Source organism: Vidua chalybeata, chromosome 9, assembly GCF_026979565.1.
Source record: "Vidua chalybeata isolate OUT-0048 chromosome 9, bVidCha1 merged haplotype, whole genome shotgun sequence".
Lineage (NCBI taxonomy): Eukaryota > Metazoa > Chordata > Aves > Passeriformes > Viduidae > Vidua > Vidua chalybeata.
In genome coordinates, this window is record NC_071538.1 from 3,023,147 (window position 1) to 3,037,692 (window position 14,546).

The 14,546-nt window shown below is 52.8% G+C and overlaps 1 protein-coding gene across 1 annotated transcript; it reads left to right on the forward strand.

The window, feature by feature from the left end:
• The first annotated feature begins 201 nt into the window (after positions 1-201).
• On the forward strand, positions 202-14,229 carry STX6 (syntaxin 6). The gene is made up of 8 exons (XM_053950730.1): positions 202-274; positions 2,837-3,017; positions 3,592-3,675; positions 5,345-5,407; positions 7,469-7,591; positions 8,844-8,950; positions 10,406-10,500; positions 12,039-14,229. The coding sequence occupies exons 1-8, from the start codon at positions 240-242 to the stop codon at positions 12,113-12,115; spliced, it is 765 nt and encodes a 254-aa protein (XP_053806705.1). The 5' UTR covers positions 202-239; the 3' UTR covers positions 12,116-14,229.
• The last annotated feature ends 317 nt before the right edge of the window (positions 14,230-14,546 follow it).

Here is a 14,546-nt window from a genome sequence, read left to right on the forward strand (position 1 = left end):
GGGCCCTGCGGGAAGAGCTGCGGGAGCTTCCCTGGAAGAACCGGGACAACACCGGGACAACGCCGAGACAGCGCCGGGGCAACGGCGCGATCCCGAGAGCCCTGCCGCCGCCATGGCGGCGTGACGCCACACGGCCACGCCCTTCTAGAGGCGTGGCTCGCAGAGGGCGTTGTTGGGGCGTGGCCTGGTTGAGGGGGCGTGGCCTGTTGGCGGCCGTGGCGTGCGGCGGCGGCAGCGCCATGTCGATGGAGGACCCCTTCTTCGTGGTGAAGGGGTGAGCGCCGCGCTCCGCGGGCTCCGCGCCGCGGCGAGAGGGACGCGCGGCGGGCTGGGGCCGCGGCCGGGCGCGGAGGGGGCGGGCATGGCCGCCGCGCCGCTCGGGAGGCCCGCGGAGCGGGGGGCGAGCGGCGGGCGGGGGTCTGGGGGGGGGGGGGGGGGAAATGGCGGCCAGGGCCCCCCTTGCTGCTGAGGGGCTGAGCGCGGGCCCCGGGGCCCGTCCGCCGGTGCCGCCCGGCGCGGCGAGCGCTGCGGTGAGGCGGGCAGGTGCCGGGCCGCGGCCGGGCCTCCTCCGGGCTCTGTGAGGGCCCCCCCGGCCGTGGCTGCAGGTGCGGCTCGGGGACAGCGGGCACAGCGGGGCTGGCGGCTGGAAGGCGGGGGGACAATGGGAAAGGTGGAGAGGAGCAGGGAGCGAGCTGTGGGACAAACAATGGCCATGAGAGGAAGCCTGCAGAGAAGAGCCTGAACGCGGGGAAATACCAGCTAAAGGTGGCCAAAGGAAAATTATCATTAATAGGGTGAAAGGAGCTCTGTTGGAACTACTGGAGAGGGTCCAGTGGAGGCCACCAAGATGATTTGGGGTCCGGAGCATCTCTCTGGTGGGGAGAAACTAGACGAGCAGGGCCTGTTGAGTCCAGAGAAGACGGAGGAGATCTCATCACTCCATATAAATATCTCTAAAGCGTGTCAGGAGGATGGTGCCAGACCCTTTGCAGCAACAGGCCATAAACTAAAACACAAGAAGTTCCACCTCAAGGTGAGGAAGAGGTTCTTTGCAGTGAGGGTGGCAGAGCACTGGAAAAAGCTTCCTAAGGAGGTCACGGAGTTTGCTGGAGGCATTCCAAACCCATCTGGAGGTATCCCTGTGTCCCCTGCTCTAGGTGACAGTGAATGATGGGCGGTTTGGACTGGATGATCCACAGAGGTCCCTTCCAAGCCCAGCAATTCTGTAATTTTGCGAAAGCAGCTCCATCACTAAACACTGCCCTCGGGCCACCTTCAGCTTGTGCTGGGGGCTGCTCTTCTGCCCCCTTGTCACAGTGAAACGGCCCTGAGGAGCAGCAGAGGGGCTCCTGGTGGGGCGTTTGGGAGAGCCACGCGAGAAGAAGAAGTGTGGGAAGGGATATTGGTGCAGCCAGGGAAAGTGAATCCCTTTACCAGGATAAACTTGTGCTTAGAGGAAAATGTAGGAGTCGCCATGGGTGGGGAGCAAGCGTCCTGTCAAACTTTCCAGAGATGTTCCTGCAGCGTGTGGGGAAGGGCAGGGAGGGGAAAGGGGATGTGCTGCCGCTCCCACAGTTAATTATTACCTGGCAGGTCGGTGGGGCTGGTGGTAGTGTAGCCACCAGAATTGCTACTAGCTTGCTTTCCTGGTGTCTGTAACTTCTCCCATCAGAGGACATCCAGCTCTGCTTTACATTCTTGATGCTGGGGACTTCCACAAGTGTGAAAAAAAAAAAAAGACAACCAAAAAAAAACCAAAAAAAAACCAAACCAAAAAAAAAAAAAAAAAAAAAAAACCAACAACAAACCAACCAAATAAAACCAAAACTTGTGCCGGCAAGTAGAGGAGGGAATGAAGTGTTCCAGATCCTCAGCGCAGGCTGCTGGCTTTAGGGCACTCAGAGTGGCAGACTCAGAGCTGTAGGCGTGCAAGAAGAGGAGGGACACACATCAGAGTGCTGAGAAACTGCAGCTTAGACAGCAACTGCAGGACTCCAGGCCCTGGTGGAACTTACAGAGGTGCAGTCCTGGCATGTCAGTTCATCTGCCCTGGGCCTCCCCTGCTTTCCTTCACTGGGGTGAAACACCTGACTGTTGTGTGCAAGCTCATGGTGGCCTCCTTGGACACCAGTCTGATCTCATCTCCCTTCCTAAGCAGATTTTGTCTCCCTTCCCCTGTGAACCTGGGGCAGCAGTTCACAGCTCGGGACCACAGAGTTTGTAAATGCAGATAACCACACTGAGAGTGTGTGACCCAAATTTACAAACCTGCTTGCCCCAAACCAGAGCCGTCAGCAATGCCTTCCCCTGCTGTGAATGCACTCGTCTCCAAAAGAGCTTAGAGCAGCAGAAACTACTTGTGTTTCCTAAGCCAGCATAGTAGGCCTGTGTATTTTTTAAATGCTGAACTAAAATAAACAGTTCTCCACTCAACAATCTGCCTGGCTGTGGTGTGGGGACAGTTCCTGTAATTCTATGTGCCCTTGGGGTATCTTACATGGGTAGTTAAGGGCCTTGAGAGGAAAACTGTTGAGAGAGGAATGCAAAGCCTGGATTGCCAAAGAGCTGCCTTGTTCAGACCCTCTGCCCTGGCTTGCCTGGGTGACACTCAGCAGCTTCCCCTGAAGAAATAGGTCCCTTCATGAATAACTTCATGCTGCAGTGAGATACAGGGCAAATCCTTATTTTACAAAATAAACACAAAGTTGTTGGAAGGAGAGGTGTTTGGGAGGAAGCTGTGGCATCCCTGCTCAGCTGGACACGGGGCTGTCCCAGTGTCACTGCTGCAGGGCAGCTAGGGATAATTCTTGGCTTCTCTTCACTCTCTTACCTGCAGGGAGGTGCAGAAAGCTGTGAACACTGCCCAGGGGCTCTTCCAGAGGTGGACAGAGCTCTTGCAAGATCCCTCCATTGCCACAAGAGAAGAAATCGACTGGACCACTAATGAGCTCAGGAACAACCTGCGGAGCATCGAGTGGGACCTGGAAGACCTGGATGAAACCATCAATATCCTTTTTGTGGCCCTTTGGAGGTAGTTGCAGTTCTTGGGTTGTACTAAATAGCCAAGTCCCAGAGCTTGTCACTCTTTGCAAAAATCAGGACTGCTTGGGATTGAATTTTGCATTCCCATTGGCTTTTCTCAAATTGCAAATGAAAAATTAAGTAGAGGATTTTCCTTTTGCCTTTTTGTCTCCCTTTTTGCAAGGTATATTCTAAGAGGCTTTGTTCTAGAAAGCCTGTTGTGTTGTGTGAATCTGGATTTCTGCGGGGTCAGTTCATTCTCTAGGCTGCCTTCCAGAAATACTCCTTTTCCTTTGTGCTCCTCTGAGTGCTCCTGAAAACACTGCACAGCATCACAGAACCAAAGAAGCACATGGAAAAGAGAAGCCTCGTGCGTGTGCTGCACGGCACTTTGCTGCCATGTCTCCTTTTCCATCCAGTCTGCTGTTCTTTGCTAATCAGATTTTGGGAACAGGCACAACACAGCAGCCCCTTGGCACGCTCGGGGTTTGTGTATCCATGTGTGTATCCGTGTGTGTAGCCAGCCCCGCTTCCGGGGCCTCCTTGACTCGGTGCCCAGGCATCGTGGAGGCAAACCCACGGAAATTCAACCTCGATGCCACGGAGCTGGGAATCCGCAAAGCCTTCATCACCAGCACGCGGCAGGTGGTCAGGGTAAGGAACCTGCCCTTGGGCTCAGGGCCTGGGGAAGGCGTGGGGGAAATTGGTGGTTAAAAAAGGAAATCTTGTGTCTGAGCTGTGGTGGAATGGAGAGCAGAGAATAAACCTGCCACCTTCTGAGTCTCAGGCTTCCTCCTCTTCCCCGTGCTTTCCCTCCTGGAGCTGCCTGGAAGGGTTTGGGGGTGCAGGTGCCCCATGGAATTCCCTCCTTTTATGCTGCTGATGCTTGAAGTTTTCACACTGCCCTGGCAACAGTGAGCTGGGAGCCTGTGGTAGCAGGGAGGAAGAGTGAAGACCCAGCTGCAATGTGGAGCCTTGCTTCAGAGTTGAGGGAAATCTCGACTGTCCTGACCATTTGTAGCACTGGTTTTCAGCAACAGGGAGACCACTTTGAACACTGACAGATGGTTAAAGCCTGGTGCTATTGACATGGTGACTTCAACTTCCTACCCCTGCAAAATAGTCCAAACAACCACTGGATTTATTTTTAACTTGAGGAAGATTTTTTTAGTTTAAGCTTTCAGAGAAGCAAAAAGGGGATTTTAACAACTTAGTGGTAACAAATAGAGAAGAAACATCTTTCCAAAAGCTTCACTGCCTGGTAACAAGCTGCTCAAGTAGGAAGTTTTCTGTCTATTAATAGCTACACTGAGTTTCTGCTGCCCCTCAGACTCTGATGTTCCTGCAGTCCTGTGGTCTGGATGCAGTTCCTAAGGCTTGCTGCCTGGAAACTGATCCCAAAACCACACTGGCCCCAGGTAGCAGGCATATGCTTGCTGCCTTGTCCTCAGTGTAGTCCGCTCCCTAATGGGCAGGATCAGGCAAGCCTGCTCTCTAGTCCTCTTCTCCTGGCTGAAAAATGCTGGCTAATGGCTTTTGGAGCAGTGTCTCCCACTGGGAAATGAAATTTGTAAGTGGCCCTGTGCAGCTGACTTCCAGTTTCCATGGGGGAATTTGTGATGCGCTGCAGCCAGTGAGAATTAACCAAGTGGGATGTGGCGGTGCTCTTCGGTGATGTGTTGCACCTCTCTGAACAGTAAAGCACATCTGAATCCTCTGGTGGCATCAGAACTCAGCTGGTGGACCAGCCTCTGCCAGATGACGTTGACTAATTGCTAATTTATGAAAACTAGGTTATATTACATTGTGATGGGGAGCCTTCTGTGGTTAGTGACCTTCTGCAGGAACTCCACAGCAAAAATTAATTGGTAGGAGAGCACACTGACACAGTCAGAGAGGATGGCCACAGGACAGGAAATCTACCTTCTACTATGGAATATAAAAACAGATGCAGTTGGGAATAAAGCCCAGGAGGTTATAGGCTTCAAGGCCTTGACAAACACTTCCTTACATTCTGTCAACAGGAACATTAGTTTATTGCACAAATCAATGTGGTTCTGGTTGTAGTGGAGAAAAATGAGTAGTAAATGAGGAATATTTTCAAAATATCCCAATGCTGTTGATTCCAGTATTAGTATAATAATGAAACTTTCTACAGTATGTTTCCAAACTCTTCAAAAGTGTGGGTTTTCAAAGAAAATATCTCTTCCCTCTTTCCCCCTTGTAGAAGCCTTGCTGGGTATAAACAGCCCTGTAGCACCCTGAATTTGCCTGTCACCTCAAATCCAATGCTCACATGCTCCTTCTTTTGTTGAATGAACAGGACATGAAGGATCAGATGTCAAACTCTTCCATGCAAGCACTGGCTGAAAGAAAAAACAGGCAGGTGAGAACCAGAAACAGGCAATGTATTTCTGCTACAGTGTATGTCCTGTCTGGAGTCCCTCCCCTTACAAACCTTGGGTGTGGGAAGGGGCTGCAGCCGAGCTGTGTTTGAGCCGTGTCCATTTGGCTGCCCTAGGAGAGCTGGTTCTCACAGGCACGTTGCTGCCAGCCTCTCCCAAGCCTCTCTCAGAGCAGTAAGTCAGCACTCACCATCTGTCTCTGTCTTCAGAGCTGGTTGTTTACAACTGTCAGCATTGCACCATCCCATGGAAAGGGAAATCTCCCTCCTCCTCCTCCTCGGGGGGAAGCAGCTCAGAATCCATGTCAATGAATGTAATCCTGCGTTCTGCTGGATTTAGGAGCCAAGATGGTGCAATATCCTTTCATGCAGCTGCTTCTCGTAATAACCGTGTAAGAAGATGGAAAGAGCTGGAGGAGTCGCGTGTTGTCTGCACTTAGTAATCTAAGGAGTAGAAACAGATGCAGATTGTGCTCCTTCCTGGCTGATGGAGAGGCTGTAAGGAGACACTGGAGCTGACTTCCAGATCCACTCCAGTAAAAGCTGATGTGTGCTTCATACAGTTAATTGTCTGTACTGCATCAGCCTTACCACACATGGCAAAAACAACAAAGCAGAGAATGCATTCCTGAGCTTGTCACAGGGTTAATTGATGTGCTTGGCAAATACTCCCTGCAACAAAGTCCCCGACACCCTTGCTCAAACAAGTCTGTAGCTTTCCCTGCGATTTGCTGCTTTCTTTTGCATGAGGTTCCTGATAGCTGCAGGAGACCATATGGCCCAGCTCTTGTAGTGACATCTGGTCAGGAAAACTGACTTCCCCTTGCTGCCTTCCTTTCCTTTCCCAGCCTTCACTGCAGACTGCAAGGCTTGTGCTGAGCTTTGTGTCTGAGGGGCTGGCTAGCAGTGACCTGACCCTCATAGCCCAGGCTGGCAAACAGGACCTTTCTATTGAAGCTGCAGGCAAAGCTAGTGCACTGCATTAAATAAAAACGAGCTGCTCTTGCCAGAAACTGGAGGCACCAGGAGCTTGCTCAGTGTCTTGGGGGCAGAAACTGCCAGATGTCCTGCTGGCTTCCTGCATGGTCAGTCTGTCAGCTTTCCTCACCCCTCCTTGAACCTTATAAGTCAGATGAATCGTAGACACCGTCTGATTTTCAGCCTGACAGAGCAGCCTGGTCATTGTCTTACTGTTCTTCACAAATACCCAGTCATTCCATCCTGCCCACAACCAGGAGCTGCAGGATGGTCTTGTTACAAGTCAGCCTGCCTTCCACGCTGGACGGCAGAGTCTTTAACCCTTCCCTAGTGCTGCAGGGTGCAGTTCCTCACCTGCAGGTCATGTTCATTCTCCAGCATCTGTAGCTTGGGTTATTATTCCTCTTGCTGGGACCAGACATATTTGGCTGGAAAGCCACATCTTTGCAGGCCTTTCATGAGCTTCCCTGTCCAGGCTGTAGGCAGGTAGCAAGAGTAACTTTGAATGCTGGCAGCTGAAGAGCTTGCTGGAGGGATAGGCAGCCTGGATCATAGAACATAAGCATACAGCACTGCTCTGGTGATATATTGCATTATTTTACTGTCAGCTCAACTGGTTAAGTACTTCATCCAGACCCTCTTAAGCCCCTGTCATTAGCAGCAGAGTGCTCAAATGGAGCTGTACATCTGTTAACACAATATACCCAGACACTTCTCAGCTCACATGTCCTAGCACACAGTGCTGCCTCTTTAGCAGGCCTCTGCCAGTCTTTTGTGCTGTGCAGGCCTCCTGCACACACTGTCAGTCAGCCACACTCCAGTTCTCCTGCTGCTGGAGAGGCATCTCTGCAATTCCAGGCTGCAGAGACTTCCCAGGCTGGCATTTTGGCTGTGTTGGTTTAGTTAATGACAGCACTTTGGCTGAGTAGCAGCAGAGCAGGAGGAAGGGGATGCTGTATGTGTGTGTACACAAGTGTTGCCTTGTCTGCCTTCCCACCTCACCCTGTAGACAGGCTGGGAGCAGACACAAGGGTGTTGCTAAGAGCTCTCTCTGCATCTGTTCAGGCACTCCTGGGAGAGAGTGGGAGTCAGAGTTGGAGCTCTGGACCTGACAAATACAGCCGTCTGGACCGGGAGCTGCAATTAGCAAATTCACATTTCATCGAGGAGCAGCAAGCTCAACAACAGGTAAGGCAGCTGGCATCACAGACTAAATAGCTTTGCTTGCCAAATGGGTGCCAGGGGGACTGGTCTGGCTCCAGGAGCCTGAGAGTCCTCCCCTTTGCTTGTGGCATGTGTCTGTGCATTCTGTGCGTGCCATTTCCTGTGCAGCACAGCTTTGGGTGATCTCGGCACAAGGCTTTTAACCCTGGAGGTGTGGGGCTTCTGCTGTGTTTAGGAGGCAGTAGGCACAATCTGGAAAATGTAGCACACTAGGATTTAATAGTGCAAGATTGTTGAAATTCTTGGGAGAGTAGAAACACTGCAAGAAGAAAAGGGCCCGTTTGTCTTATGCAACTTCCCCTGGTTAAAAAATGTTTGGTGTTGTTTGTGTGCATCTCCCATCAGGAGAACAGGCTGGAAGCAGGAGCATGCGCCTGCTTCCTTTTCCTGCTTTTGTCACCGTAAGATTTTAGTGAGAAAGGCTGTGTGAGGGCTTGGGAGAACCCCTGGTGAGGCACTTCCCAGCTGCAATTCCCAGCTGACAGGGGGGTTTGCCTGGAGACTTGCCAGGCCAGGCACAGACTGGAGAACTGCAGGGCCTTGACACAGGCAGTGACTCGGAGGTGGCAAACTCTGCTAAAGCTCCTGACCAGTGCTGCCACCTCGGCTTCCAGACATGTTTTACCTACTGACTCCAGGGGGATAAATAGCTTCAGAAATAGGTAAGTAGGGTAAAGCTAATCCTTAGCATGACTGTGCCCTGAAAATGACTTAAAACAGCACCAGACTTATTCCTTTGGCACATTCAGAGCCAGGCTGGCTATTTTTAGTTGTAGAAGCTGCAACAGCCTTCTGCTTGCATTAACCCCCTGTTAGCTGCAGCACATTCCAGGTGGTGTTTCCCAGGCACAGCATCAATGTTCCTCCCTGGCCTGCTTACCTTGCCAAGGTTTTGATGACCAGCCCTTGGAGTTTTCCAAAGTCACTTTAGCTGTGCATGCAGCATGGATGAGCTGAGGCTGGATTTGCAGGGATGTCTGGAGGCTGCAGCCTGCTGCACCATGGGGATCCCATGCCATGGAAACTTTCCCCTGGCTGTCTCCTCTCCAGGATTTCTTAGGAATGCAGACCTCATTCCTGATGGCTTAGGCCTGAGCCCAGGTCTCACAGCTGATGTTGGCCAAGCAGCAAGTACTTGTCCACTGGATGGGCTGGCTCCAACCCAGCTGCAGGCAGCAGATCTGTAATTGCCCATTTCTCTTCTCTTTGGCCCCAGTTGATTGTGGAGCAGCAGGATGAGCAGTTGGAGCTGGTCTCTGGCAGCATCGGGGTGCTGAAGAACATGTCCCAGCGCATTGGCGGGGAGCTGGAAGAGCAAGCAGTGTAAGTGTGAGACATGGTGGCAAAAACCTGGCATGGGGCTGGCTGCAACATGGCTGGATGTCCTCACACACCTATCTCTGCCTCTAGTAGAGCCTGGAATTCACTGGTGCCTCAGGCAGCCTCTCCTTTTTCCTGTGGAAAGTATTTTGTACTGCAAGGATCCAACTGCAACCTCCTTCCTTTAGAAGCCTGCGTCTAGGGCAGGCTTAACTGCCACCTTACCCTTCTTCCTCTCCTTTTCACTTGCTCCCCGTCAGGCAGCCAGCAGATAAGGGAGGGAGATGCTGTGCAATGCAGATGCTGGCCACTTCTCCACTCCACAGGGTTTTGTGCTGCCCCTGGACAATTGCTGGGGCCAGGAGCTCTCAGCTGTGCCCTGAAACACACAGCACAGAGCTGCTCTTCATCACTGAAGTTAAAAATAACCCTCACCCACGCAAAGGGTTAAAGACCAGATCACAAAGTCATTTTTCATCCATCCATTTACATAAAAATTAGATTTCTTTCCCAGTTCTTGTCCTTTGCAAACAATTTCCCAGTTGTGCAGGCTAACAGCTATGCTTCCAGAAAGGCCTGAAGGTTCATGCCTAAAACCCTTCCTTGTTTGGCTGGTAGGAGTCTGGAGGGCCGTGGCGCTTGTGAAGTGATTTCATCTTGGATGGAGAGGAGGAACTTTCAACCTCCCTCCTGTGTCAAGCAGGAATCCTCTGCTCTCACAGAGGAGATTGATGTGGCGTGTCTGTTTCTGGATCATCACACAAGCCATCAGTGCTTGCAAGATTAGCTCGTAACTGCCACAGTGAGGTTTTCCCCACTGAATGAAGGTTTAACAAGTGCCTGGCACTCCAAATGAAGGAGTCTGTCCTTTTAAATGCATTAAGCTTTAAAGTCCCACTGGGTGGAGACAATTGGATTAGTACCTTGACTCTGGATGCGCACGGGCATTGACAAAGCATGGATTCAGGAAGGCTTTCAGATTCATTACAGTCACTGTGTGGAGGAAGTAAAAGGGTGACTTCCATGCAGAGCTTGAAAAGCACCTTAAAAGCAACTGCAGATCTCGTTCCCATTTGATATGATTTTAGTTTAAACTGCAAGCCCTGAACAAGAAAAGAGATTTAAAGTCCAAGCTGACGTGTAGGTGCTAATCACAGATTATAAATGAGACTTTCCTTTTGTAAGGAGGAAGCCCCTCCCCCAGTCCTCACCTTGCAGATATGTGTGGAGTTCAGCCACAATCACCCAGGGAGGATCAGTCTGGCAGGAATCCCAAGTTACTTCCCACCAAAGCAGAGCTGCTGTCTCAGCAGGTTTTTTCCCCTCCCTCGGGTGCTTCCAGGAGAGGAGGCCACGTTCATTTTGTCTGCCAAGGTGTGATCCACGTGTGTGAGCATGCTGCAGAAACCCCAGGGGATGTGCCACGTGCTGACCAGTGCCCTGCTTCTGTGTCCTCAGGATGCTGGATGACTTCTCCCACGAGTTAGACAGCACTCAGTCGCGCCTTGATAACGTCATGAAGAAGCTGGCCAAAGTGTCTCACATGACGAGTGGTAGGTCCTGGGAAGTGGGATCCAGTCCTGGAAAGGGACAGACAAGCCCTTGGATCTTCAGGCTGGGACACTGTGCTCCCACCCACCCAGCCAAGGGGAGGGAGCAGCTCTCAGCTCTTGAAAGAAGGGGAAGGTTTCCAAGCCCGGCAGCTGCTCCTGCCCAGACACTGCTCTGCTGCCTGTCCCCTCCCTTTGTTTTATTTACAGATGCCTTTCTATTTATGCTGCTACTGCTGGGAAAATCCCCCTCTAGCTGGTGGGTGGGGAAGCTCTGCAGCCTCCTGCTCTGCTGCAGTTTCCCGGGCTGCCTGTGGAACAAAAGCTGTCAAGGTGCCATTAAACACCGGCCACCCGTGCGCGGCTTGCCCCGCACCAGAATGCCTGCAGCAATCCCCTTCCCAAATCCCACCTGCCCTGGGGCTGTGGATGCCTGCAGGCTGTTGTTGGTCACATCTATCTCAGCTGGTAGAGGAAAGAGCTGAATTCTGTGCTGAAGCCACAGAAAAGTCCTTATAAGGCTTGTGCCTGAAGCCAGGGGCCGGCGGGGCGCCGCGGGCAGAGCAAACAGGAAGCCCCGGCCTGGCTGCTGGGAAGTGCTGCGCTGCCGACTGCCTCTGAGCCTGGCACCGTGCCTGGCCAGTGCCTCCTCCAGCACCCCTCTCCCCTGGGTGCTCAGGACCTTGGGAAGGCAGCAGCCTGTCAGGAGGAAAAGCATTGCTGCTCTGCAGGCTTAGACTATCCGAGGGATTTATGAGGTAGCAGGAATACAGCCCTAGGGAGACCACTTGGAGTGCTGGCAGTGCACTTTGGGCCAACAGTAGCTCAGCAGCAGCACTACCACGGGTGAACTCTGTGTCTCTGCCCTTTCCTGTGGGAAAACCCGTGTATCTCTGCAGAGCGTTTCTGAGTGTTGTGAAAGAGCATTTCTGCTGGAATCACCTATGCCAGGGAGAGCAGGAGGGCTCTTTCTGCTGTGCCTAAGAGTTGAGGGGGTGCCAGCAGCCCTTTCCCCACTGCTGCACCATCAACTTGAGGGGAAGACAGTGGCTCTCAGAGGTGATGTGAGCCAATCTCAGAGGTGTGTTGAGCCAATGAGGTGTAAAGATGTCCAGGGAAACCTGATTCCTGGCCCTGTCCTAAGGGAAGCCGCCACAATCTCTTCCTGGCAGAGCTCCTCAGGGCAGCTTTCACTGGATCCCTTCTTGTTCCTCTGGCAAACAGATTGCTCCAAGAATGAACAGTAAACACAGCAGCTCTCTGCTTGTTCCTCCCAATTGCTTTTGAGCCAGCTTTTCAAAGCTGTTTGAACTTGGTTGGGAAGAAGCCTCGGAATTCCCACAGCTGTTCCCAAACCCCAGTGTATCCTGGACGAGAATGCCTCACTGCAATATTCAGCACCACAGCCTTTCTCCCACAGAAACTGTTGTTTTGGCTATTTGTTTTTGGAATTTGGTTCCTAGCAGTACACAAAGAAAAACGCTCCCCCAATTATCCTTCTCAACTAAAGAAGGAATACTGATGCCTCCTTTTCTTTCCAGATCGACGGCAGTGGTGTGCAATTGTTGTCCTCTTCGTCATCTTGCTAGTGGTGCTCATCCTGTTTTTTGTCCTGTGATGACAAAAACTGAACTTCCTGGGACGCCCCCTCCCCTCCCCTTCGCCCCGGCAGCGCGGGGAAATGAAACTCTCCCCATTTCCGTCCGCCCACAGAGATCCCCGGCAGGAACACCCGCACCCAGCTCTCACCATCCTCCTCCGAGGACTGCGGCTCGGCTGCGCCGGCATCTCCCCTGGCCTCGGGGGAGAGGGGGTGGAGTGCTGGAGCTGCCTCCTCCCCTGCTGCGGTGCAGTCTGGACCTGGGCTCCGGGTCTGGATCCATGGAGCTGGAGGGGGACCTGACCCCCGCGCTTCCACCCGGTGCAGGTAGGAGCCGGTGAGAGGTGGACACAGAGCAGTGAGCCCTGAGGAGGATGGGACAGGGGGAGGAGTTACTGAATTCGCTGAGCATTACAAACTGCGTTGCCAGTGCCAGCCTCAGGCACTACTGGGAACGGCGAAACCCCCCAAGCCACAGCAAGGGAGGGGAGCCCTGGCCCTGCTCCCCGTGCCCCTCCCTGCCTTCTGTGGGCAAGCTCTGTAGCACCAATTCTCTGCCAAGAGAGCACGGTGAGTCCTACCAGAGCTTTCCTGCCTTCTACCTGGGCAGAGGGCAGACCTGTAGGGTCTCGTGTCCTGCCATCGGCCACCCAGGCCCCTCAGACACCCCAGAGCTCTAAACCTGGGGTGCTGCACACCGAGCGCTGGCAATCAGCCGTGAGCCAGAGAGGGAGAGTCTTGAAGCTTTTAAACTTGCCTCCCTCATTATACAGGCCTCTAAAGCTCATTGACTGATGCTTTCTTTGCCCTTGTATAACTGAGTCACTGCTTCTGTTTAACAGCTGCTTCCCTTTGGCAAGTGATTTGCCAAGTCTAAAATAACTTATTTTTTTTAACAAAAAAAAATTTTAAAGATTTTTTTTGATGACCGTTAGAGCCACGTTCTCTCTGCGGGTGCACAACACATGATCAGAGGAATGGCGCTCAGTGATGTATTTTAAGTGTATATGAACTTGTAAATAGGATGTCTTAATTTTTCCCAACTGCTGTTTTTTGGACACCTCCATTGTAAGCAACCAAAAGGCAGGAGATTCAAAGCTAGATCATGTTTCCATATTCCTTCACAGTCCTTTTGTTACCTCCCAGTTGTTTGTCACTCGAGTTGTCTCAGCGGTGTTGGATTCCCTACAGGGAATGTGGAGTAGCCAGGTGGGCAATACCAAAATTGTGGTGAAAAAAGCTCCCCTGGGCAGTATCACTGCAGAGGAACAGGCAGAGGGACCGTGCTGCAAGCACCAATTGTGGGATAGGGGATGATTCTTGAGGAAAGCAAAAACAGTTTCTTACTCCAGTCTGCTCCCGTATTTTAAGTTGCAAACATGAAAAGACTCAGCACAGGCTGGCTTATGGCTCCCAGATGGGGCTGCGGGAGGAAGTTAATTGGCACTGATGCAAAGACTTCTGCTGAAATGGCAAATCACCCCCAAAATCATCCCCCCCACCTTAGAATCTTGCCACCGGACGGCTTTACCTCCGGAACTGAACACTCCTCCCCCACCCCGGCTTCGTGGCTCCCTCCGAGGTCTGCGTGGCCCCCCTGTCCCTCCCGCAGGCGCTGGATGCACAGCCGGCGGCTCGGTGCCTTCCGCAGCCGGGCGGGGCTGGACGGAGCCTCCCCGGCTGCTCGTCAGTAACGCACACGTGATGCCTTGGCGCCCACCCGCACTCGTGATTCGAGTGGCTCCTTATCCTTGCAGAGCATCCCTGCGGGGAATAGGTGGTGTCTGCTTTCCAAGGCTGGCTGTAGCAGTGTCTGTGCCACTCCATGGGTCTCTACCTCTCCAGGAGCAGGTTCCCAGGAGCACGGGTCTGGGCAGGGAGCAGGGCTCGCTGCTGGCTGTTGTTTTCACACCTCTGATCCCCGCGTTACTTCCAGCGTGTTTGTGCAGCCTTCGGGAATGACTCCCATGTAGGACTGCTCCTTTGGTAGTCCAGGGGGTGGCCCAGCTGCTGACATCACCACAAGCTACCCGAGTGTCTCTGGTCCCTTTCCCCGTGTACATTTGCTTTTCTGTCGCTGGTGGTGCCCTTCCCTTTAACACTAAATAAAGGTGCAGCAGCGTAGATCTCCACTCCTCCTTGCCTGACTCTTGGTCCTGGGACAAACTTGGGGTCCCCTGGCACCAGGGAGTGGGAAAAGCTCTCCCACTAGCATTTGCCAGGCATCACCGTTCTGGATTTTGAGGCATAAGCAGCATCTGCAGTTTCTGGGGTCACTGCAGCATTGTGGGCAGCTGTGCCCAGATGTGGGGTTCCTGCAGACAGCTGTACCCAGATGTGGGGCACCACCGTGCAGAGGGCAGCCATTGCTGCTGGAGACACTCCAAGGATGTGTTTTGCCTTCCATGGCTGGAAAAAAGAACCCCTCAGAATCCCCAAGGAGTTCTGC

Coding starts and splice junctions, on each gene's coding strand:
- STX6 (XM_053950730.1), top strand. CDS start 240: ATGTCGATGGAGGACCCCTTCTTCGTGGTGAAGGG. Junction 275..2,836: donor CCCTTCTTCGTGGTGAAGGG/GTGAGCGCCGCG, acceptor TCTTACCTGCAG/GGAGGTGCAGAAAGCTGTGA. Junction 5,408..7,468: donor CTGAAAGAAAAAACAGGCAG/GTGAGAACCAGA, acceptor GCATCTGTTCAG/GCACTCCTGGGAGAGAGTGG.